Consider the following 25164-nt stretch of genomic DNA (forward strand, 5'->3'; position numbering starts at 1 on the left):
TGTTCGTTTCATTCCCATCCCCTCCCGTTTCTCCACGTACCCTGAATGAAACGGCTCTTCGCCTGTTGAATAAATGGAATACATTTCTAGAAACATTCGATTGTTTGTTTCTATCGAATTATTCGAATGTTATTCATATGTTGGTATTAGTTATACACTGATTATTTAGAATGCGATTTTTATGTTCGGGTCTATGTTGGTACAAAAGCGGTTCTAGTCTAGTAAGACGTGTGGCGTGTGTTATTTATTTCTAATATAGAACTGATAAATTGTATACTGCAAAGATTAGAAGTGTTTTGGCTTTAATTTTTCTAACTGGCAATTGTATTCCTAATAGTATTTGTTAAGAACATGTTTTATTTTTTCCAAGTTATTCAGTTGAACTTTGGTCGGATGCCGTGGACATCTTGTTAAACGTTGCTTTCTTTCTACTTGGTTGATTAATTTATTAACGGAAAGCTGATTGTTGAGAGAACAGTATAACACAAACAAGGGCTTTATCTTTTGCTGTCTATGAAATCATTCATTGTACCCAACATAATACACCGAAATTTCCATCAACCTGTTTGTTCCGTGCTGAAATACAGAGCATTCTGTTTATCACGTGCTTGGAAAGTGAGCTCGGCCAGTATTACGCCGATGCAAGCTTGAATGGTGCGCTCTCTTCCAGTGAGTTTAACCGGTCAGATCAGTTGCAGTATTTCTCTCGTAGTAGATTGACGTTGTTAATATGGTATACAGCACCAAACAACATGTGTTCTTAGTTGAAACAAATGCTATTCATCCTATGGAAGGTGCCGCTGTGTGCAAGTGTTCGTAGCAAGTGCATGATAGGTTAGAAAAAAAAAATTCGTGTACGGAACCAGTGATGGATAAAAAGAACAGGAAACGGAGTGTATTAACAGAAGAGGAAATAGATGGGATTGGGGCTTTCTTAGAAAAATAGTCCAAGGAAATCTTCGACTCGTTTAGCTACACAATTCGGGGTGTCATTGGTATCTACTCGCACAGCAACGAGACTTTGAAATTGTGAAGAGACATGAAACTTGCCTGCAAGCACAGGTAAGCCACTTTGAACAGCTTTTGTGATTTAATGTAAGAACAGTCAATGTAATAGCATGTGTTAGTGACGAGAAATATTCGTTGTTCGCTGTTACTTTCTTGAAGAATGGCTCGCAATTTCTCGGTTACTGAGCCAGGTTTTTCGGGAAGACTTCCGACGGGCTTCCGGCTGCGTCAAATTGGACCAGTACGAACCTACTTAATTTCAATTATAAATTATGTATGCTCCTACTGTAAACAAAAAAATATACAATGTCATACATAAATCACTTTATTTGCAGTGATTTATGAACGATGTATTACCATTATCAGACTGCATAACCGTAGAAAATGTTGATTGACAATTCACTGAGAACTGTATACAAATTTGATTTTGTAAAGAAAAGGAAGATAATGCATATAAGATTTAGAATTTTCATGGCGCATGAATGTTATAAAATCGTCTTGGACGATCGGTTGTGTCAGAACCGAGTTGAAAACCAACGTTTCTCCACTGTCAGGGTCAATGTGAGGAAGGTTAGGTCAAATTGTGTGAGCATGATCCTTTGTTTGTTGCCCAGTGTCTTTTCCAGCCACCTTGAAACATACTCTGTCTAATGACATTCGTATGATTAAATCATTTTCTTAAAACGCATTTCGGAGATGCAGTAAAAATGACGCCATCGCAATGGATTTGTGAAAGTTAAGAAACCCGAGGTATGACAAAATTGGTTAGATTGAACCAGGGCGTAATTTCACCTTTTGGGGGCGAATGCCCTTGGGAGACAGAATGAACCTCGAGAAGGGAACTTCACATGCAACGAAAATACTTTTTTGATATTCATTTTGAAGTTGTAGCTGTTCAGCCGTGTCAAACTTTCCAGTCATCTCGAGGGCCGAATCATTTTTCTTCAAATTTCGTCTTTGGGAATGGGCACGGCTTTAGAATTTCGTCGAATGTTTTCTGGAAAATGCTTCATGCTGCACGGCACTCATACCTAAAACGCTTGTAATTACTGATCTGAGAAATTGGCGATATGACAGACGGAGACTGATTTGTTGACAGGCGGCCGCTAAGCCAGTGACACTAAATACTTGACACTCCGAAAATATATTGTACCCGTGGTCAAATTTAATCGTGGGTTTGACGGTTACGTTATAGTACACACACACACACACCATAGGGTACGATCCTTCCTTCTTGGGTACGAACATCACTGAAATTTTCCACTGGTAACAACAGATAGGCTTCAAAAGAATATGAGTGATTACCGATCTGGTTATTTGCAGGTGAACAATTTGGATTTAGAAATTTTTTTTACAACTGATAATTCAATTTTACAGATGAAATCTTAAGTGCACTAAATAATAAAGTGTATGTTGATGGAATATCTTGTGATCTTGCTAAAGCATTCGATTGTGTAAATCATGAATTATTACTATTAAAACTAAATTTTTATGGAATTCAAAATATAGCTGGCATACCATCATGACAGAAAGCAACAAGTACTAATGAAATCATCAAATTCAAATGATAGCACCGACTCAAATTGGGGCGTTATAAAACATGGAGTGCCTCAAGGTTCAATACTTTTTCTCGTATAAATCAACGATCTGCCCCCAACCATCAAATCTCAATCTAAATCTACACTCTTTGCTGACGATACTAATATTATTATTTCATATCCAGAAATTGACTGTTTTAAAAATTTCATAAATGATGTCTTTGCTAGATTGAACAGATGGATTAAAGCCAATAAACTCACATTAAATTTTGACAAAACAAATTCCATGAAATTTTGTACTAACAACAGAATTTGTGTAAAACTAATTATAGGTTATCATGATAAAATAATCGGGGAACTAAATTTCTTTGGCCTGTAAATTGACAACAAATTAAGCTGGAAAAAACATATTCAATACATTATCCCTAAACTAAGCTCAGCATGTTTTGCTTTGAGGACAGTTTCAGCACTCATGAAAATAGTAGTTTATTTTGCTTACTTCCATTCCATCATGTCATACGGAATAATTTTCTGGGGAAATTCAACGGACAGCAAAAAAGTATTTTACATTCAAAAGAGGATCATTAGAATAATGGCAGGTACTAAAAGGAGAGCCTCTTGCAGGTAATTATTTGAAAAGTTTAATATTCTTCTACTACCCAGGGAATTCTTGCTCTCACTACTATCATTTGTAGTGGATAACATGGATAAATTTCAAACAAATTCAGATATCCACAATATAAGAACAAGATACAGATACAACCTTCATGTGCCGAATTCTAACCTCACTAAATATCAAAAATGTGTTTACTATACTAGAATTAAGTTATTCAATAATCTTCCAACTATCAAAAGTTTAAATCACAATATAAAAATGTTTAAGCCAGCATTAAAAGAATTTACATCACCTAAAAAGTCTCAACTATTATAAATACCATCTAGTGCCGAGGTTAAGAAAGAGAGGAGCTGTACCTCCACTTACCCCAAGCGCCTACATGGCGTATAGTGGGACAAACCTTACTTACCTTTATTATAAATACATGTCAGTAACAATGGTGATGGTTTCTTATCATGATTATTTTACTGTAAAACTGTATTTCCAAAAATCTGTAAACAGCTCTCGTATCTTTGTATTTATATTTGTGCTAGAAACAAGTAATGTATTTGTGCTATGACCTGTTCTACGTCATTGGCTTAAGCCTATGAAAGATCTATGGAATGTATATAAATTCTATTCTATTCAATTCAGATTTGAAGATAGTCCTCAGTGCAATAAATCATATTACTCGTTCAGCTGTGTAACAGTTGGTAGGATTTGAGGTTATCACGGCACAACAACCCAGAATACAGCCATCTTGTGTGTAATTGTCATTTTATATTAAAACTGTATTTATACAATTAACAGAGTGTAAAGCTACAATACAAATTTATTAACACTGTTCCCATAATAATATTTAGTGCAACACAAGGCAATCAACTTTTGGAATGGTTTACAATTAAAAGCAGTTTTGATAGTGAGAAATTAAATATGAAAAACTGAATAATTCACATGTAATCAATGAGAATCAAACTATCTGATATTACAACATTAACCAAGAGACGATGCTTGTAACAGCCAAACACGTCCTAACCCCATTCCAATATTACAAAACTCAATGGAGAAGAAATCTCCTTGAGAAGATGATACTCTCCTCATCAAGAAATTTCTTGCCTCGTATGAAACCAAGACGAAAATGATTTTAATGTTCACAATAGCAAACCACTGGACCCCATCCTAAGTTCATTACGGAGTTACGTTAATAATTCTTTGTTTGCATTAATATATTTCTGCCATAATCAAAACAACTAAAGATGACCAGCCTGTGAATGGTCTTGACCTTTGCCCCTGTCCTGTTTTATCATTATATTGCTCCCAAATGTACCCTGTTCTTCTATATTCCTTAATGATATTTTTTATCAAATTTTGCTTCAGTTCTTGATAGATAGTCTTAGCTTTTTCTCTGTATGGACTATCTGTTTTGCTGTAATGATCTAGTGCTCTCACCACCATATAGTTGAGGTTAATCCAAATTGGACCCCGCCAGTAAGGAGGGTCATGCTCTGTGTTCCTCTTCATATACAGTGGTGCTGTTTTTGCTAGAGAACGTAAGCCATAATTTGTCCATAAGAGTTCCGGATTTATTAAGTCATCTAATACCTTGTTAAGTTTGGGAGACGCAGGATCCAGAATTTGTAAAAGAAAGGGGAAGAGACTAACATAACCAAAGGAGGAATCAACGAAGCGCAGTTCTGGGTCCTTCAAAACCACTCGAATTTTATCGGTATTTTGAGGAACTTGATGCCCTGGTGGTGACTTTGGAGGTGGAGGGTGTTTGAGGACAACAGCATCTGTATGCAGCCCGAAGTCCGCGTAAGATTGAGTGCGGGGAGACCAGTGTAATTCATTCAAGAGACTGTTATCTGCTAGGTAGTCATATGTGTTGCCATATTTCTGACCATTTCGATTAAGAATTCTGGCAATTTCTGAAATTGTGGATGCTGCCAGTGTTATCCAGCAGCGAAGGTCTACATGACGTTCATTCATGTCAGGGTGAGAGGCTCGTGGATAATCATCAAGACCTGACGTTAAAGTTACGGGATTCAATTCTCTCTTTGTGAGAGCATCTCTCCCTCTCCACCGATATGATCCAGACAAGTCACCAATTTGAGTCCCATTGAACCAGTCAAACCACGCTTGAAGTCGAGGATAGAGACGCTCTAAAGTTCCCAAATGACCTTCCTTCTCTGTCAATTTATCTGCAAAGTTCTGAAGTATAAAATGTAAAGTTAGAAAAAAGGTTGGTGGATTTGCATTAGTGTTTCTCTGTGTCACAAATTGTTCCGGAACTTTGCTCAGAGCTTCCTGACCCAAAATCTGCTCTCTTGGAATCCAACCTTCTACATTCATTAGATCAAACCAGTGACTGATGATGTCTAATTCTATATCAAGATCCCAGGATGATATCAAGAGACCATGGAATCCTTCATCCCACAGAAATCCTCTCGGGAAGAAACTCCTTGATGGAACCGCAGAATACAGTGGTGCTTTCCAGTATGGTACTGGACCTCTTGTATATGATGACTCAACCCTTGATGCTCCATAGAAATAACCCACACCACCAAGCAAATTACTGAATGCCGCTTTTGCAAATGCAATTTCATCAGGCTTGTACCCTTTTGCCTCAAGTCTGAATTTTTCTTCAAATTTATGGTGGAAATCATCCTGAAGCCGGCTCAGTTCTCTGCTGTATGCTTCCCCAATAAGACTTCCTGGTCGGTCGAAGTAACTTCCAGATTCAAATGCCATTTCGAGTTCAAACGGCACTCTGGCCGTTACTTGTGTGACCACAAGGTTGGGCTCTGCTCTCTTACCTTCAGCACCAGATGATGGAAGTAATTCTCCTGGCAAGATAATACGTTTCTGAATACCTTTCTGGGGATCTGTGATCACACGCAGAGATGTAATAACAGTCTCTTTCAGCACATGAAGGCCCTCAGTAATTGTGCTAAGATATGATACATCTTCCACTTGACCAGAATGATTGTAAAACTTCACAGTAAATGCCCCCAAACCATCTGTCTCCCCAGTTACACCAGTAAGCAGCTGATTTCCGAAACGACTTGGTTTAATCCAACCCTTGGTCTTTTCTTCAATGGCTGAATATAAAAGAAACGATACGAGTTCATATCGCATTTGACTGCCTTGGGATGTTACACTGATTCTTGCTGTCCAGTCACCTCCACGACGTCCTCCAGGTTTCTTCACGAAAGATGTAGTAATTTTAAATGGACCATCTTCTATCTCTTGAACTCCAAAAGTTCGTCCATCATGTTCTATCCAGCCATACCGATCCAGATTATCTCCATCCTCACACCAATGTCTGTCAATTGAAAATAACGTGTAAAAAAACACAACTGGTCCTTCCCTTAATTTTTGTTCACTGATGACTGATTAGAACAGACTACTAAATATTCTTGATCTTGTACAATGAAAAATAGAAAACTGGAGATAAGCTACTTTGAAGTTTCTGACACATAATCAGAATGCTTAATTCAGCATAATTTATTTTCCTATAGTTCACTACAATACAAAGAATTGTAGTGGTCTACGTCACATACGTTCCCTATCCATTTTTTACGTAGAAACCAGCGAAAATTCTTCAAGTGTTAAAAGTTTGGGAAACATTGAACTAGAGAAACTAAGAACACCAACTCCGACACCCAACACTGGCCAAGATCTGAAAATGGTAATTTCCAAATCTATGCTCAACGATCTATCACAGAAGATGTCTAGATTCATTGTATACAAAAATTAAAAAAGAAAACATACAGCATGAAGATGAATGTCTTCTAGGATGTTACAGCACACAGTCTGGTGGAAGAAGAGAAACACTTCAGAGGTACCTACTGCCTCCATCACCAGGGCAATGAGTAAGCCACATGCAAACAAGTTTGTTTAGATACAGCAGCTGCTTGGCCAGACCAATGGGTGAGGAGTACAGGAGTGAGGACCCACACTCTGGCCTGATTGAGGAGAGTGAGCTAGAAACATGGAGGCATACAGAAAATACAATATGTGAAATAAGAACAGGACCGAACTGAAATAAAAGGAAAATATACACTCATAAAAGCATAAAACTAGGTAAATTAATACAAGGAGGAAAAAATATACTTGTAATTGTATAAATTTTTATTATTTATCCTATTTTTTGTTCTTTCTTATCCTCATTCCACACATTGCATTTTTTTGTCTACCTCCAATGTTCTAGATCTCCCTCCTCTCTCTGGCGAGACTGCAGGTCTACCCTATCGCCTTTCCCCACTCCAATCCTCCACCCCCTCACCCACTGGTCCAGTAAAGGATGGAGAAGGAAAGGTTACCAAAAATGACTATGAACGGCAACCAAAAGAGAGAAGGAAGAGAGGAAGACCAAGACCAGGATGGAACGACAGAATTACAAGAACCATGATAGAGTAAAAACTACCTCTGGAAGGATGGAAAAATATTGAAGAATGGAAGAAAATATTAGGCACCGGAAGACCGAAGTAACGGTCAAGAAATGGAAGAATAATAATAAAGGGTACAAATATATTAGATGTCAAATTTGTAGGGCATTTCCATCAACTATTTCTGGGAATGGACAGCTATGAAAATTCCCCCAAAGAATAAAGACCATGTGACTTGCTTCCAGAGCCTGACTATATCATGACCATAAGACGAGGGCAACTACGAATAACTTTTTCTTTGCAAAAAAATAATGACCTAAGAAAGCCCACAACGATCGTGCAATGTTTGATTACAATCATATCAACCAAGATTGAACCCAAACATTATCTGTTACCAAGTCCAGGCCCAGCCAATAGTTGGAGTCGGGCTAAGGCCCGGACCCATGCAAACACATACCAGACTTCATGGTGCAACAATCCAGAAGACAAGACATCTCCAAGCATACAGCAAGTCAGAAATGAGTTCTTTCATAACAAAACACATCTCTGCTAACTGGCAAATAATGAAAGACTGGTCTTGAACAAAAATTTAATTTTCTTAACAGTTCTTAGTGGATGTTAACTATGCACAATTTCAACAGAATCAGCAACATGATAATGTAGAAGACAAAATGATTGACTATCTCAGTCAAAAACAGACCTTTCTTCAACAAGTAATAATGTAGGTTTCCTGATTACATTTTGTCAGAATCTTCCTCAGATGCAGTTACTTCATTAACGAAGGCAGACGAGCTGAACCTTACATGTGCTATGCAATTTATTATCAATGTGTATAAAAATAAACAGAATGTGATCCATGCAGAAACAAATGTAAGGAATAATATTCATTACTAAAGCATCACCTACTTCATAAGTAGTCAGTGTAAAAAGTTTCAATCAGTACGAGTCACAATTAGGACCAAATTTAAAGAAATTATAACTCTGAAATGGATGAAGTTGTGTATATGATACAAAGCATATTTTATTGATGCAAACTTCAAGCTTTCATACTGCCCAGTTTGGTTTCCAATATCTACAGCAGATGGCACTGGTCGTCGCATTGTAAAAAAAATTAGTGGATTTCACGACCAGGGAGTGCAGCGTGTGTGTTGTGGTTTGGTGAATATCTGTCTGTGACTGCTGTGCAACGTAATTTCCAATAAAAAAAAAAAGCATCCCATGCACAAGTCAATTTTATTACGACATATTTCATTACAACTAACTGCGTGGTGAAGAATCATCTTTCAAAATTAATCAAATGTAATAAAACCTGACATTATTTTTAAATAAGAGCAGAAATTGCCCTTTTTTTATTTATGCCTCTTTTAATTATTTTTAAATTTATTTTCTTCTTATGGAAAATGTTCAATATTAATTATTGACTTTTTACATTTAGGATGGAATGTAACCAAGTTATAACACACTTATTTCGCTTTGTATTTTTAACTAATGTAATTACCATACAGGAAATAACAAGACTGTTCCTGAAACACTTTTATAGTTTACATTTTGTCCCACATGTACCTTCCTATTGTGCAGACCTGTTATACATAATTCATCATGCCACGATCATGAACACAGAACAGCAGCTATTAGATATCTTATCCACAGACTCACAACATACCCACATTCACAAGCAATTTTCTAACTTTGATTGATTTTAGTGACACAGCCATGTTCCACACCAGTGGCACGGCGAATAGCACAAAGTCCACATCTCGGCAAAAATGATCCACAGGTTATCGCGGAGAACAAATCTGACAGCAAAAGAGGTGAATGTATTTCGTGAAATGAGCCAAAAGAAATTTTATGGACCATTTTTCTTTTGTGAGAAGACCGTAGCTTGAAGTTACGCAGTTCCCCAACAGTCAAGTAGGCCCAATAACATGGCCCCCAAGATTTTCTCCTGTTGGGCTCATCAAGGATAAGGTGTGCACACACCCTTTACTGAGCATCACAGAGGAACTCAAGAGTCAGCAACGCTGCAGCTGTCACAGACGCCAACAAGCTACTCACATGTGCCATGAACTCAGATACAGATGACATGTTTGTCGTGTCACTCACAGCAGACATAATGAGCAGAAATAAGAAATCTAAATTGTAAAAGCAAACTTGAAGTTTGCACCGATAAGACGCGACGTGCTTCATATTATATCTGCAGTTTAATTCATCTGTGTTATAATTTCTTTATATCAAGACTTGCGACTCACTCTGTATTCTGAAGTTCTTGCAGTTAACATTTAGAGAGAACTCGTGACTATTAAAGGACTACAGGAACTCAGAATTGAAAGTAAGCTTATGTCGAGACTGTGACAAGAAATGTTCACCTTATTCCGCCTCCATCTGGATGCAGTTGGTGTGGGAAGTACCACATCAAACCTGTGACAAGAGAATAAGGATCTCTCGTCTTCATTCCAAAGTACAGACCTGGACGATAACTACCCCAGTAGCGATCAGGAACATCCAGACCTGATTTTATCACCATCTATAAGAATATATGTTGGTAGCAATTCTGCGTAACAATGCAAATGGTATGCGAAACAACTTGATGAGAAATTAGCGTACTGCACATACCTTCTGTTCGTCAAATGGTGTATTGACACGTGTTTCCAAGTACCCCATGTATCCTATTACTCCTGCAATTACAAGGCAAATAACTACCAAGCCTTGCCTCCAGTACAAAAATATTCCACCATTCACCTGAGTCTTTGACGGACTCTTCTTTGAATGTCTTGAGTTCGTGTGATCTACAGGAAGAGGTTTGCGTTGTCTAGCCATGCCTAAAACCTACAACACACTTTACCAATAATAATGCTAATACTAAACATTGTGCTACAAGGCATATTAAATATATATGTACAGCCCAACTCAATTTAAACCATAACCATAAGACATATCTGTCTATAAAGTTTAATGACTTGGGAAGTTAAGAAATTGCTATTACAGATTGCCCAGTTTATGGAGATGATGAAACCGGACGATTTGTTACAATTAATTGTATTTACGTCAAAAAATAATGCATAATTTCTGCTTATGTGCAAGCAGTTGTAACTCTGTGGTAATAAATACTATGTTACATTATCCTTATGTACCTTTTTCAACATACCTTATAAAATCTCTACATGTTTTGACCCATACACACTCAATGTAATTAAATTAATCTTAATCATTTCATATGCATTTAATATATCTTAACTGTATAATGCAGTATAAACAAGGTTTAAATGGATCTATCTCTACAAAATAGCATACAAGGTAATAACAATTCAATATCAAGTTATTTATAAGTATTTAATACCTGAAATTGCTGAAAACAAGTTAAAAAATCTGTTTTTTTAAATAAGCTGTGTTGATGACTTAATCAGTTTTCAACATAACCTTGTTTCAAAGCTTTCAGAAATTTGAGGTTATAATTTCAGTGTGTTTGTAGATGGTAGTATTCTGGGTTGTCATCATAGAGATGTATAAATTTACTTATCACCCTAATGTTGGAGGAAGCAAGGGCCTCTGAAACGTTAGTAGAAATTTATCATTCATTGCTAGATCTTTGTCATTCGATATTTGTGCTGCTATAACAATTCCTGAGTAGTGTCACACAACGCGAGTATTTATTTACCAAAATAAACCTCAGTGAGAAGCTGTTCTCTCCACAGGGAACTTAGCCTTTCCTGTAATACCGAGATCGCTATTCCGTAAATATTCGGGGAAGATGTCAATAACGTTTAGTCACATTGCACTGTGCCGATCTCGTGCAACAAAACACTGTTTAGGACGTAACTCTTACTAAACGTTACGTGCAACGAAAGTTACACATAAATCATGATGCAAGTGGAAAAAAACTGCAGACGGCCAACAGTCAGTAAATTATGTAACTCAATGTTGTTTTGTAATAAGGCCCAGTTCCACAGTTTAGCCGGTTTTTATCAAAATTTAAACAAATACTTTAAGCGATTTACCATTTTATATAACAAAAGAAATGATTAAACTATTACTGTTACGACTCACAAATTATGGTATTATTTGCAATGATGGCATTACGTAGTATGTAACTCAGCTTACTAGATATCCAAACAAATAACAACCATGCTCTTGCAATCAGCTGTAGAACAATAGAATGATGAAAATAGACTCTCCTCTGCTCTTCACAGATGGCACCACTCATTCCGGGTGAGTTAGAGAATTAGAAGTCAGAGGTGAATTACCTTTGCCATCTTGCGATGGGTTGTAACATAGTGACAGATTATGCAGTAAAATAATCTTCCTCTTTTTTAGTGTACAGCAACAGTGATTTCCAATCGAACAGTCGGCCCATGTGGTGTTGAATATGTCTTGAGACATGGGCCAAGCTGGAAGCGCTCTTGGGCACACAAGTGAGTAATTTCCATGAATTTGTTGTTATGATAGAAAATCGTGGTTTTAATTCATTTTCCGCCATTTGAACTTATATTAACCCTTTGCTTACAGCCAAGACAGTGCTGGTTAACGTACAGTAGACATTATTAGGTCGTTCAGTATCCACATAATTTGTAATAATTAAAATAATACCTGTCTCTGGTAGCGTATGTGTATGATTTTTATATATCTGAGTTATCTAAACAGCTAATATTAAATCACGCTGTTTTGTGTGATTCAGGAGACTATTTGTAGTGTTTTGTCGAATCATAACGTAAAGATGTCTGAATAGAAAGTACAGAGAGTGTGAGCAGCCAGCTATTTTTTTATGCTTGTATCTTCCAAACCCTACACTAGTCTGTAATTTATGTATGACCTAATATTTTCAAAATTGTGGAAACCAGCTGTTTAAAGGGAACTGCACGATTTATATGATGCTTATAGAAAAAGGAACTTTTGTAACATATGTGCCAGTTTTCAAACTATGTAAGTTTGTATTTTCGGAGTGAGTTAATAAATCAATTATGGCCTTCTCAGTTCTGTTTGCGGTGTACTGTTGTAGTGGTTGCCAGCATTTTGGAACATGTCACTCTTATATTCAGGGTGGATAATGGGGATAAGATTTCAGTACCCCTAGGATAAAGATGGTTCTTGAAACGGTGTTTTCTCCATTCAGTCACATGACACGGCTGGTAGCCCGAGAAGAATTAATTTTAGAGATATTTTCCTCTGAATTGTTAGTAGTCACTTCAAGACAACACAGCGACACAGCCCAGAAGATCACAAAGTACATTTTCACTACTGTGGAAATCTGAAATCTCATATAATACAACACTGTCTTATTAGAGGTATGTGAGGATGGTTGTAAGGTAATGAAAAATGTATTCAGAGGTGTTTGGCTAATTCGCTGTGCATTCACTATGTCTCTTCTCCGACAGTCTTGACGTTGAATGGCCAATAATACACTCCTAGGAACAGGATAGTATGTTTCATGCTGTAATTTATTTCTTGTTCTATACATGATATAGACACATAAATATAAGAAGGTGTGTTCTTGTTGATTGTTGTTAGCCACTTCCACGCACTTACAGTTAATAGTTTATTTACCGAACTACATTTTTCAGCCCAGTATGGCCATCATCAGGTTAAAATTCATATGAAGTCATTTAAGTGGGACAGTTATTTATTAATTCTTCCAATGATGTTTTCAAACAGCGGTAAAATTATAGGTTAAAGCTAGTTAGACGTTTTGTTTGAAATTATTTTAAAAAGTTAAGAAGTTGTCAGTGCAGCTTGTGAGTCCAGGCTTGTAGTGTATCATTGTAGAATGCTTTCCCATGTCAGCTACTGATTAAATTGCTTTTGTTTATTAGTGGGCTGGTAGACATTTTGTTTTATAGGCCATTGTTTTTTTTAAATGTTACTCTAGGTTTAGACGTAGTAAGGCCAAGCAAAACAATTGTTTTTATGTTGTCAGTACAAGGAATATTTATTTAAATATAGGTAAGACTAATTTGTCAAGCTTAGCTTTTGTATGCTGAGGGGAGTGTCCATTGGTTATGACACTTTTGCAAAGCCTTATTTTCATTGCGAGGCTGTGACGTGTGTTGCTGGTTTTGAATGTGTGTTAAAATTAAGTGTAATGTGCAGAAGTGTCTTATTGAAATTTGCTTCTGGTCGCAGAGGCCTTGGGTTTACGTGGAAATGTTGTTTGTGCATTCTTGATCGACGGGTATTTAAGAAGTGGTTGAAAACAAACATTTGTCAACTGTTTCTTCAAACAGAGAAAATAATTAGCACATCTAGTGACTGACGCTAGAGTCCAGAATGACTTAAGCAGAAAAATGTTTCTCAGAACAGATTAATTAAGGGAAAGGGAATTAGTGCCTCAGTTTTTGGCAGTGTTACCAGTGTCAGAACTGAGACGTCTTATGGTTTTCGCAGTTCATCCAGGCATACGCCAGAAGAGTGTAGATCTTCAAAAATATATCTCAAGTTCTTCCTCCCACATCCTTAAATCATTGCATATTTGTTGTGTCATTTGTTATTCATCGCTACAAGACTCGGTTAATTAATTCAGACTCATTAAATAAACCACAAGGCTTTTAGATTAAATCCACTTTATTGAAAACAATGTGGTCTGTAAAAAATATGTAAATCTCAGGTATGGCGGTAATTCGGTGAATGAAACAACCAGTTTGCAGAGGCTACAGGAAAAATCCTCTGCCCCCGTCGGGGATCGAATCCCGGTCATCCAGTCCGAAGCCGGTCACTATACTGACTGAGCTACGCTGGCTCATTCCTCTTTAAGATACATTTTAATATTATTATTCTGTCTGTGCCTTAATGTCCACAAGTGTTATATTTGCTCCAAATCTTGTGATTACAGTATTGTAGGTCTTTATAATATTTACTAATGTTTCATTGCTTTTGGTTAAAACTGTAATAAAAGTGTTACAGCTAGGGCCTAAAGATTTCTGATAGTGTAACAGTTTTCATGAATGATCTCTTGGAATTCGGCAGTCATTCCAAATCTTTTTACCTACTACGTTTTGGATACTGGACCTGTTTTCGTCATGAGGTGACAAGGTAAGAAGTCCTATTCTGATAAGCCTCGAGTTTCTGTTCATTCTTTGCTGAAACACCTCGTATGGGATGGAAAACGTACAGATCGTGCTCTGAGTTGCTTATAAATGTTGTTATTAAATGTGGATGGGTTTGAAACCATAATTTTTTGCATAACTCCGGCTTTCAGGGCAAACATTGCAGTTAACATTTTCAGGGCGAGTGATTGTTTGGAGATTTTTGAAACCTTTACGTAGATCACGATGAGGCCCAGGTCCAGTCGTGGAACAGCTGACGGTCTGTCTTTCTCGGCGTCGAGCCAATCTTGGGGGATCAGTCTGAGGGACTTTTACCATCTGAATTGCTTTGAGGCATACGATCTGACTAGAGGACGAGTCGTGTGTGGAAGGGCTGTGTGTATCCAGACTGTGGCGAGGTAGATTATGTCTTATCTTCTTTGGCGTATGCAACAACGGCAACTGGTTTGGACTAGTTTCGCCTGACTCAGAATGCTGGCTAGTGGCGGCTCCTGTGAACGCGTTAGTGAACTATCAGGTTTCGTAAAATGCTGGGAATTTAAGTGGCCGAGCGACTGTTGGCTTCTCAGGAAGGACTCGGCTCCATAGAGTAATTTAAGTGTAACTTCAGTTTAGTCACTTGAACGACCGTAGACTTGACGATCTGTTAGGGATCGAGAATTTTCTGATAAAATCGAAAGTCATTATTGACGTATTGACATCTTTATGGTGGTCCGTTTGGAGTTAAGGCTTGATGTTGGTAACTTTTGAACAGGGCGTAGGCCCTGATCAGCGTTCTGAATACCAGTCCTTTCTGTGTGGGTATTCTATTAAGGATTACACCGGGGTATTTCATTTAGTTTAAAATCGGGATGGGCCTGGACCATTCTGCGTCTACTAGAGAAACATGTGACCATAGACTTGTCTTCATTGATTTATGCGTTCGGATTGAAGCCGGGCTGCGGCTTTATGACAATGTAGGCGTACCCCACCATGCGACGACGGGGTTACGTTCCTCGAAAATGTGGTTATGTCGTGAGGTATGTTTTCCCGTGAGGTGTGTTATAAATTAAGATTTGTTCCAGAGCTAGTAGAAGAAGGAGGATGAGATTGCTATAGGAAGCTAACTCTGAAATAATTTCGAGCTCAGTCTACATTGAAGAATTTTATGTTTAAATGATTCTGTGCTTGTCATACGCGAAACTAAGCACACGTCAAGAAAGGCCTTTTGCCTCTAGCCTCTCCCGGTCAGCACATTCGAGTGTTTTTGGTGTGTCAGGAAAATACAATCGGACTCTCACCTGGCGTATCATTTGGAAGCCGTGTAATTACGTCCCAGGTAGACACCGCCATTGCCACAGATTCTTGTTGGTGTAATCTCGCAGGAGCAAACTCTTTGCAGTGATGAGAGTTCGCGAGAGAGCTTCACTGTTCTGGTCCTCAACAGTAGGTGAATGGCAGTGGTCTCTAGGTGCTGCAGACCCGAGACTGGCACAGGGTAAATGATCTATGCCCCTCGAGGACTGACTATGTGGGGAAGGAGTCCGACTTGCTGGATCGGGGAGGATGGCACTTAAGAGACAAGCGGGCATACACTTGTTGTGTCGGATGAACCTGAGACTTGAAGACACTGCCACCTCGTGCAAAGTGGTTTCAGCCAGGTCTAAGGTTCTTAACGTGAGAAGGTTTGGCTGGGGGTCGTTTTGGGCTCTGAGACGCGCGTGGATCTTTTGCTCGAAGTCCACGAATTTCATTCCTCGAGCTTTTTAACAAGTAGAAGTTGACGTACTTAGCAGACATTTTCACAAAGGTTGATGGACTGAATCTCCACTGAATGCAATTGCTAAGTAGCACAGAACCACATAGCTATTAAATGGATTATATATGTTCATAATTAGGTAATTATTGATATCTAGCTTTATTTTTAAACTAATATTTTCTCTGCTCACATCCACTGTAAATGACGAGTCATATTCCATATGCAGTGAGATCTTTGGGTCTCGGGAAACTGATTTGGATATTGTGAAATAATTACGTATAATCTATATATAAAATATGAATAAGTATCTTTCAGTTTTAATGATTAAACGATGTGTATAAATAAATTTAAATTCATTTCAAATAATGAATATATTTAAAGTAAATTACGATAATAAAGATGGATAACTATGAACATTTTTCGGTTGGGGTAGATTTATAATAAGTTGTCGCTGTCAATCAATGCCATAAACCATCTACCTACCCCCCACAATATACAAATGGGGTTAGTGTGCCGCCATGACTCTTCGATAATATTTAATGTGCCCCGAGTGTAGATAAGTCGCGCAACATTGTTCTAGACCAGTGGTATTCAACCTGGGGTACGCGAAGACATCTTAGGGGGTACGTGAAATTTAAAAAAATATTATTTTATGATAATCACTGAATAATCAGGGCCAGATTTAATACATTATTTTTGGATGTAATTTATTTAGTTTATTTTACATGTAGATTATATACTACGTATAACTTGAATTATACACCAACAACTTTGGGGGGGTTCAAAGTTGAAGAGAAATTATATCTGGGGGTACGCGAACAAAAAAGGTTGAATACCACTGGCCTAGACCACGGCCTTGCCTAACACAAGTTATAAATTCGGGCACAGCCGGGAATCGAACCCGAGACCCCAGGATTACAAGGCCAGCGTTCTAACCGCTAGACCACCTCATCTTATTATTATTTAGTGTTCTGTCTGAGGACAGGTCCATATGAACAGGATCCTTCCATCCTTTTCTCGGACTGGGACCTGTTCATATACGTTCTTGGCAGATGATCCAGAAGTGGTTTGCCATTGCCTTCTTCTGTGTGTGAATGGAGTAATTGTTGGGATGCCACGGAGGAAAACTCCGTGTTGCCTAGACGACGGCCTTGCCCAACACAAGTTATAAATTCGGGCACCGCCGGGAATCGAACCCGAGACCCCAGGATTACAAGGCCAGCGTTCTGACCGCTAGACCACGGTGGTTAACCATCCTCTGATATACACCGAGATTTCCGAAGTGGTATGGATGAAGAGGGTTCATTTCTCAGCTAGGACACGAATATTTGAGTTGAGGGCCTGCGCTGTTTCGTGTTCAGTGGTTCTCTGTCCACGAGGGTAAAGTTTCCTGGACTTTAAGCCAACTACTCAGTATGAATCTAGTATAGAATGCCTGGTGTTTGGACACAGAGGACAAGGCAAGTAACTCGTAGGATGAACCATATTCTGGCAGAACTGAGAAGACCTGAATTTTTTAGCCGAATCTGCATTTCATTCAAGGGTCTCAGTACCTGGCATTAACACGATCGTAAGACCCGGGGGACTGGTGGTGCACCTGGACGATGGGCGACTGACAAACCGGAGGGAATCCGGTGGTTCGTTCCGTCAGCTGCTGGCTGCCACGCGACAGCTGCTTAGGTTAATGCACGCTCAATCGACTTTATTCTAGCCGCAAGTAACTCGTCTTTCCGGGCTGTTTATTTTCCAAGACGCAGAAAGTTTTTGTAATGAGCACTGAAAGGTTCTTAGAGATCATTTGGAAGATGACTCAGGTCGGTGTGAAATGTTTTGCTTATAAATCATTAACATTAATTACTTGTGTAATAATGTTGAGAAAAATATATTCAGGCCTAGTAGTGACCTTTGTGATGATACAAAATCAGTTTAGTCCTATTTTTAGGAAATTTACTTAGCATGATACCAACATAATGAAATCATTTCCTGAAAATAAAATAAGCAGACGATTCAATATAGGACTTACGTTTATCGTCTTTCAAGATTGAGTCATTGAGTGGCATTTTAATGCGCGCAGATTTCAGTCTCCTTATGGGCTGTAACTTCAAGGGTGTCACGCGTACAAAATCATCGAGAAGTAAGTATTTTTTCTCTTGTAAGATTATGTTAGAAGCAGTTTTTATCTTAATCTTTCAGACGAAGTTTGGCAAATTTTTAATAATACTATTCCCATTTACATTTTTAATTTTCACTAAACGTAACGAATTTCCCTGTTGTATCTTGTAGAACGCTGGCCTCGTAATCCTGGGGTCTCGGGTTCGATTCCCGGCGGTGCCCCGAATTTATAACTTGTGTTGGGCAAGGCCGTGGTCTAGGCAACACTGAGTTTTCCTCCGTGGCATCCCAACAATTACTCCATTTACACACAGAAGAAGGCAATGGCAAACCACTTCTGGATCATCTGCCAAGAACGTATATGAACAGGTCCCAGTCTGAGAAAAGGATGGAAGGATCCTGTTCATATGGACCTGTCGTCAGACAGAACACTAAATAAATATAAATATCTTGTAACACAAGATTGTAAGTTAAAAAGTTCTCTGTGCGTGTGTCGATGGACAGTGGCTAATGTTGCGTGTAAGTTGACGCGTGCTTCAGAACTCGTGTCCCGCCGTGCAGAATGTGTTAAGGGGCATTGCAGCGATCTGTTGTCCCTTTTTGGTGTGTTTGGGGGCGAAATTGCTGTCTGTCTGTCTCGTCCGGAGAACGTGTTTGCGTGTGGAGACCTACGTATGCAGGCAGAGCCGGCTGTGGCCTAAGCTGATCCGTCAGTATTTCCCCTTTTCCGGTCCGAGCGTATCGGAAGTTGGTGCCTGTTGTCTGTGATGCATGCTGGGGGCTTCCGCGCCTTGCAGCTGCCCAGCTCAAGTCTGCAACAGCCCTCAGCATTGTTATTTTTGTTACCGATGCACAGCTCGATATTTTATTCGAAAATGGCCCAGGCTTTAACTCAAAGTAGTTTTTACCTTTACGAAGGGCAAATGAGTGATGTTTTTACTTGATATCGGAGATTTTCAACAGAATCGACCTTTTACTTCTCGTTTTAATTCGTTGTATTTGTTACAATAATATGAAACTGTATCAGGGGTTCTGAAATTCATCGTCCTGATGATGGAGGCAGCAATTACCTCTGAAATGTCGGACTACACGACTCTATACAACTCAGAAGACAGCCATCTTCGGACTCACTGCCGTGAAAACCTCAGATCCTACTAACCCTTCTCCAGTTAGTATAACCAAGAGAAGTAACCATGACGTAAACTTTTATTGGAGCCCTCTCGTTTCTTTTATACTTAATGATCCGTTTCACACTCAGCATTCCATAAAGAGCACGTCGTGGTTGGGGAGGAATAATCAGGTGGAGTCACGCATGAAGTGTCCTGATGGACGAACCCAGAAACAGCTTGAATTTGAATTAAAAATTGCTTGCACATTCTTGTTATTAATTGATTTGAGTATGTACGAGGTGCGATCGGAAAGTTTCTAGACTGCGCGTATCAAAACCCGTACACTTATCTCAGGTATTTAATTCATCCATCACCCTCGAAGTAGTTCCCCTGGGAGTGAACACAACGATCCCAGCGCCGCTGCCAAGCCTGGAAGCATCCCTGGAAATCTTTCTTTGTCAGCCTGTCAAGCACCATCTGCGATTCTGCCTGAATCTCTTCTATCGTCTCAAATCTCCTTCCCTTTAGCTGAATTTTCATCTTTGGGAAGAGGAAGAAGTCACACGGAGCTTAGAAAGGAAGTTGGGGTCGGTTCTTGCAAGATCTTTGAGCTCCTGACAAACGAGAAGTCAAGTCGATTCTGCTTCTGGTCCTCAGACAGGATGCGTCGCATGTGGAGTTCTTCCTTTAGAATCAGCTGACAGGTCCCATAGCCTATCCCAACAATGTCGCACAAGTCGTTGATGGTACGACGTCGATCTTCGTGAATGGCCTGCCGAATCTTCGTAACATTTTCGGGCGTTGTGCTCGAAGATGGTCGTTCAGAACGCTCGTCATCATCGACAGAGGTTCGGCCATTTTTAAAACGTGAATGCCACACAAAAGTTTGTGCACGACCCATTGCGGACTCCCCAAATGCTTGCTTTAGCATTTCATAGGTTTCCGTAGCCGTTTTGGCGAGTCTTTGGCAAAATTTGATGCACACGCCATTCCGAAATCGCAGGAGGGTCGGTGTAATGCACTACCAAAACTCCCGTAACTAAGAAACAAATGCTAATTCGATGATGCCGGCTGGCACACTGATTCACTATGAATGTAGGCCGCACCCCCTATAGGCAGAAGCTCGTACTACATCCGGTTCGCCCTCTATTGACACAGTCTTGAAACTTTCCGATCGCACCTCGTAATAGACCACTACTTTGTTTCAGTCACTTAATGACTTTCTTGGGTCATAGATTCGTTTAATGTGATCATTTATTGAAATCCTTGCGATAACAGGATTTATCTTTACACTTTGTGTAGTGACTCTGTCTTGTAATCTGAAGAAAAATTCTAATTTTTAAGTTCGCGTGGAGTTATGACGAACAACCCTAAATGTTTTTAGAAAGACGATTTTGAAGTTCGGAATTGAAGCATGGCTTCGGCACGAGACCGGATCTATGCTCGATAATTTCGAAGTAATAAAAACCTGTAATCATAGGAATTACTTACATAAATATATCTCTAATTAATGTGATTAATAATTTGTAGCTTTCGCTAAAAATTTGTGTACAGATTATAGGGAAATGTGCGTGTTGTATTTTCCCCCAAAACATATTGTTCATAATTGTTTGAATAATACAAATTACTCTGATATGCAGCGATGGCACAGTGGTTTTCTCGCTTGCCAGGTGTTTTCTGTCTGTACGGAAAACCATTCTTTGAATGGGGGTCATTGCGCGTTCCATAGGTAAACCTTCCTTCGTGGTCGCGTGCCGACCATAAGGTCGACTTTCGTACGTTAGTACATACAGTATTGAACCTAAAGTAAGATCCTTGGCAGATAAGTTGGGGTACAAAAGACGGTAGCAGCTTGCAGAACCCTCAAGTCGGACCACCTGGCGTGTCTTTGCACCAGGCTCTCCTCACATCCTACTAACATATGGGTAGGAATGTTATTTTTAGAAAAATATACTTTTATTTGGCAAGATTTAGGTTCTAACGACGAATATGAAGATGACTCTAGTGGGATGTTGCACCGTGTTGTCTGTTAGTATCTCCCTGATGATGGAGGCAGCAAGCGCCTCTGAATCGTCGGTAGATTACATTCCTGAAGACACTAATCCACTCTTCCTTTGTTTGTTAATTCTGGTTGAGGTATTAAAATATTATTATTCCTTAACCAAGGCCATAGAACAGAGTCCTCGAGACGCTAATAGTAGCTCAGCTGTTTGATTGAATCGACCAGTGAAAGTTACTAACTTCAGTGTGCAAAGTGATTCAGAAGTCACGCAAACCATGTTAAAAGAATTTATTTATGGTTGCAGTTCGATCGGATTAATCAACACAAAATGTCGTGGTTTTACAAGAACCCGCTCAGGTCACGTCATGTTCGCGCCAGTTCGTCACTTGTCTTTCAACATACGAAGTGCAAGGACGTCTTTTTCACTAATGCAACGATTGTCCGTCGTCAAACACTACGTCACATTTCGTCCTTGTTAGAATGAGTTTAGAGATTCGTTTCCCGATTCTCCTGTGTCAATCAAATCGACGATGTATCTTCCGGTGAACCGTTTCCGGTCACTGCAGAAACTCGTCACTGGATTGTGTCAAAAATGCACGCAATTCTGAACGCGGATGACACTTTCAGTACTTAAAATCAGGTCGATTTTAATTATTTCTGTATAAATGTTACTTTTTGACAAATTGAACGTGTGTCAGGAATGGGTTTCGTGTCTTCAATCACCCGTCAGTTTTTCTTAGCATTTTGAACCGTTCAGTTTAGAGTTCGTCTAAAACATTTTATAGTAGCGTACCAGGTTATTTGTCCGATAAGGGTTTTTGGTTCCCAATCGAACCACAAAGCTGGTTACAGTACACGTGAATTATTACTCAAGACGTACCTTTACAATTAATCTCTTGTTACAGCGTTTAATAATCAATAAATTATTCTTACGTGGCGTTCAAAAGAGTTACAAGGAATCACAGAAGCTACCTGTTGGTTCAGATCTGCGTGTGTGCGTAACTTCATAATTTGTAAGTTGCAAGATTCAGAAAATACGGTAACTGCACGTCGGTTGAAGCCAATTTAATTTGTGATTCGGAAATACTGCCTTCACACACACACACACGTATAACTTTACGAGGTGCGATCGGAAAGTTTCTAGACTGTGTCAATAGAGGGCGAACCGGATGTAGTACGAGCTTCTGCCTTTAGGGGGTACGGCCTACATTCATAGTGAATCAGTGTGCCAGCCGGCATCATCGAATTAGCATTTGTTTCTGGTAGTGCATTACACCGACCCTCCTGCGATTTCGGAATGGCGTGTGCATGAAATTTTGCAAAAGACTCGCCAAAACGGCTACGGAAACCTGTGAAATGCTAAAGCAAGCATTTGGGGAGTTCGCAATGGGTCGTGCACAAACTTTTGTGTGGCATTCACATTTTAAAAATGGCCGAACCTCTGTCGATGATGACGAGCGTTCTGGACGACCATCTTCGAGCACAACGCCCGAAAATGTTACGAAGATCGACGTCGTACCATCAACGACTTGTGCGACATTGTTGGGATAGGCTATGGGACCTGTCAGCTGATTCTAAAGAAAGAACTCCACATGCGACGCATCCTGTCTGAGGACCAGAAGCAGAATCGACTTGACTTCTCGTTTGTCAGGAGCTCAAAGATCTTGCAAGAACCGACCCCAACTTCCTTTCTAAGCTCCGTGTGACTTCTTCCTCTTCCCAAAGATGAAAATTCAGCTAATGGGAAGGAGATTTGAGACGATAGAAGAGATTCAGGCAGAATCGCAGATGGTGCTTGACAGGCTGACAAAGAAAGATTTCCAGGGATGCTTCCAGGCTTGGCAGCGGCGCTGGGATCGTTGTGTTCACTCCCAGGGGAACTACTTCGAGGGTGATGGATAAATTTAATACCTGAGATAAGTGTACGGGTTTTTTTTATACGCGCAGTCTGGAAACTTTCCGATCGCACCTCGTATGTTACAGTTATTAATTATTTATTTCTACTCACACTGGCGTAAAATTGACCGAGAATTTTGCAGGTTTGTTGTTTAAAATTATATAACTAATTTTAATGCAATTGATTCGTTTTCATGAAATATTGTTGATGTAGTTTTGCCGTTTAATTACGAAACGAAGCACTCTCATCGTTTTGCAATGCTCGGCGCTGGAGCGCGGTACAAACCCAGGACAACTCAGTAAATAGTGTTCTGGTTTAAGTTTTTTTTTTCTTATTTTGTCCATCGTCCAAGGTTTAAAATGTACACGACGTTTTGAAGACCGTATCCGTTTTCGTCTTCAGGTGTATGGGACAGCGGACACCTATTCTGTTGAGTCCGGTCGAAAGAACTCCTCTCAGTCACTGGACAACCTGGGATTTTGCGGGTAAAACTTCACGTTGTACTAAAAGACAAGTAATTAGTGAGTGGTCTTTCCCTGTACGCTTTTAACGCATATGTGAGTGAGTGACATTTCTTCCTTAATTTGCATAAGCAGAGGCATGAGGTCGGATAATGAATTGTTTGACAACATAGTTCCATCAAGTACTCTACTTACGAAGATAAGTACAAGACTTCTTGAAGTAAATTTCCGCTGTTGGTAGGATTCTTGGCTGTAGTCTTGGTCTAATTGCCCAACGTCGTCTGGGCAGATGGCTTCCGTTTTCGTAATTCCGTCCAGCACCTTGTCTTTTGTTACTCCGAAGGCCCTGCAGCTGTCTATTATGACACAAAGGTTCACTAAACACGCTAATACTCGTGTTATTTCTTATTGTTAAACTGTTATGGCGATAAATTAAAGGACAGTGAGACGGAGTACATACGAGGCGCGTCCTCAAAGTAAGTTTCCCACTCGTCCCACAGCTAGCAAACCTTATATTGCGCGAAGCGACTGTGCGTACGTGATAGAGCAATGACGTAGCATGGCGCATGCACTAACGGCACCTCCCGCGTTCTCACAGTAGCATCGTTGCAGCTGTTGAAGATGGAGGTTCTTATTCCAGCTCCCGCCGACTATGAAGTGCGGTCAGTGATAACGTTAGGCCGCACACGGCTCGACGGACAGCAAGTCTCCTGCAGGAGTTCAGCTGGGAGGTGTTTAATCATTCACCCTACAGCCCGGACCTCGCTCCCAGTGATTTCCATCTTTTCCTACACCTCAAGAAATTCCTGTCCGGTCAGCGTCAGCGTTTTGAGAATGACAGAGAGGCGGAGATGGTTGTCACACAGTGGTTCCAATCCCAGGCGGCAGACTTCTACGACACAGGTATTCAAAAGTTGGTCCCACGGTATGACAAATGTCTCCATTCCGGTGGCGAATATGTTTAAAAATAGCTGGACACTTGCTGTATCTGTTGTGATAAATATTTCCATGAAATTGTGTTTTGTTTCTGTAAACGGCCCCAGGGAAACTTACTTTGTAGACCAGCCTCGTATATCAGGCATAGGATGAATGAGGAATGCCGCATTTTGCCCGAACTCTTCAACGGAAGAAACCACGTGAGCGATCTGAGCGTAGATGGAGGGTAGTACAGAATGATAGAAGAATCACGCAAACCATGTTAAAAGAATTTATTGATGGTTGCAGTTCGATTGGATTAATCAACACAAAATGTCGTGGTTATACAAGAACCCGCTCAGGT

The 25164-nt window shown here is 39.6% G+C and overlaps 2 protein-coding genes across 14 annotated transcripts in view; one reads left to right on the top strand and one right to left on the bottom strand.

The window, feature by feature from the left end:
- The first annotated feature begins 459 nt into the window (after positions 1-459).
- neur (E3 ubiquitin-protein ligase neur) overlaps positions 460-25164 on the top strand; it is an 89929-nt gene continuing 65224 nt past the window's right edge. Inside the window, exons 1-2 of one of the 3 annotated variants that reach the window (XM_022078903.2) lie at positions 460-1062; positions 11844-11941. In XM_022078903.2, coding sequence (XP_021934595.1) covers positions 11908-11941 — 34 coding nt within the window. In that variant the 5' untranslated portion in view covers positions 460-1062; positions 11844-11907. The other 2 variants (XM_022078905.2, XM_022078904.2) reach the window with 2 other exon arrangements.
- GCS1 (mannosyl-oligosaccharide glucosidase) lies at positions 3902-11698 on the bottom strand. Of its 11 annotated transcripts, none has more exons than XM_022078891.2 (4): positions 11631-11698; positions 10146-10358; positions 9899-10056; positions 3902-6466 (listed from the first exon to the last, which is right to left on the bottom strand). In XM_022078891.2, the coding sequence occupies exons 2-4, from the start codon at positions 10347-10349 to the stop codon at positions 4363-4365; spliced, it is 2466 nt and encodes an 821-aa protein (XP_021934583.1). In that variant the 5' UTR covers positions 10350-10358; positions 11631-11698; the 3' UTR covers positions 3902-4362. The 11 variants fall into 11 exon arrangements, with proteins under 11 accessions (XP_021934583.1, XP_087206066.1, XP_021934582.1 ...); XM_087349940.1 differs by having other exon boundaries at positions 10146-10351; positions 11577-11684; XM_022078890.2 differs by having other exon boundaries at positions 11577-11682.

Source organism: Zootermopsis nevadensis, unplaced genomic scaffold (assembly GCF_977971745.1).
Source record: "Zootermopsis nevadensis isolate Lab colony 2312 unplaced genomic scaffold, Znev_1.0 Znev_ptg000016l, whole genome shotgun sequence".
Lineage (NCBI taxonomy): Eukaryota > Metazoa > Arthropoda > Insecta > Blattodea > Termopsidae > Zootermopsis > Zootermopsis nevadensis.

What these genes read in the sequence shown, in the direction of transcription:
- GCS1 (XM_022078889.2), bottom strand. An exon ending in CACCATTTGACGAACAGAAG is followed by an intron (nt 10,057 to 10,145) that starts GTATGTGCAGTA and finishes ATATTCTTATAG; the next exon opens with ATGGTGATAAAATCAGGTCT. An exon ending in CCAGATGGAGGCGGAATAAG is followed by an intron (nt 6,467 to 9,898) that starts GTGAACATTTCT and finishes TTCAATTGACAG; the next exon opens with ACATTGGTGTGAGGATGGAG.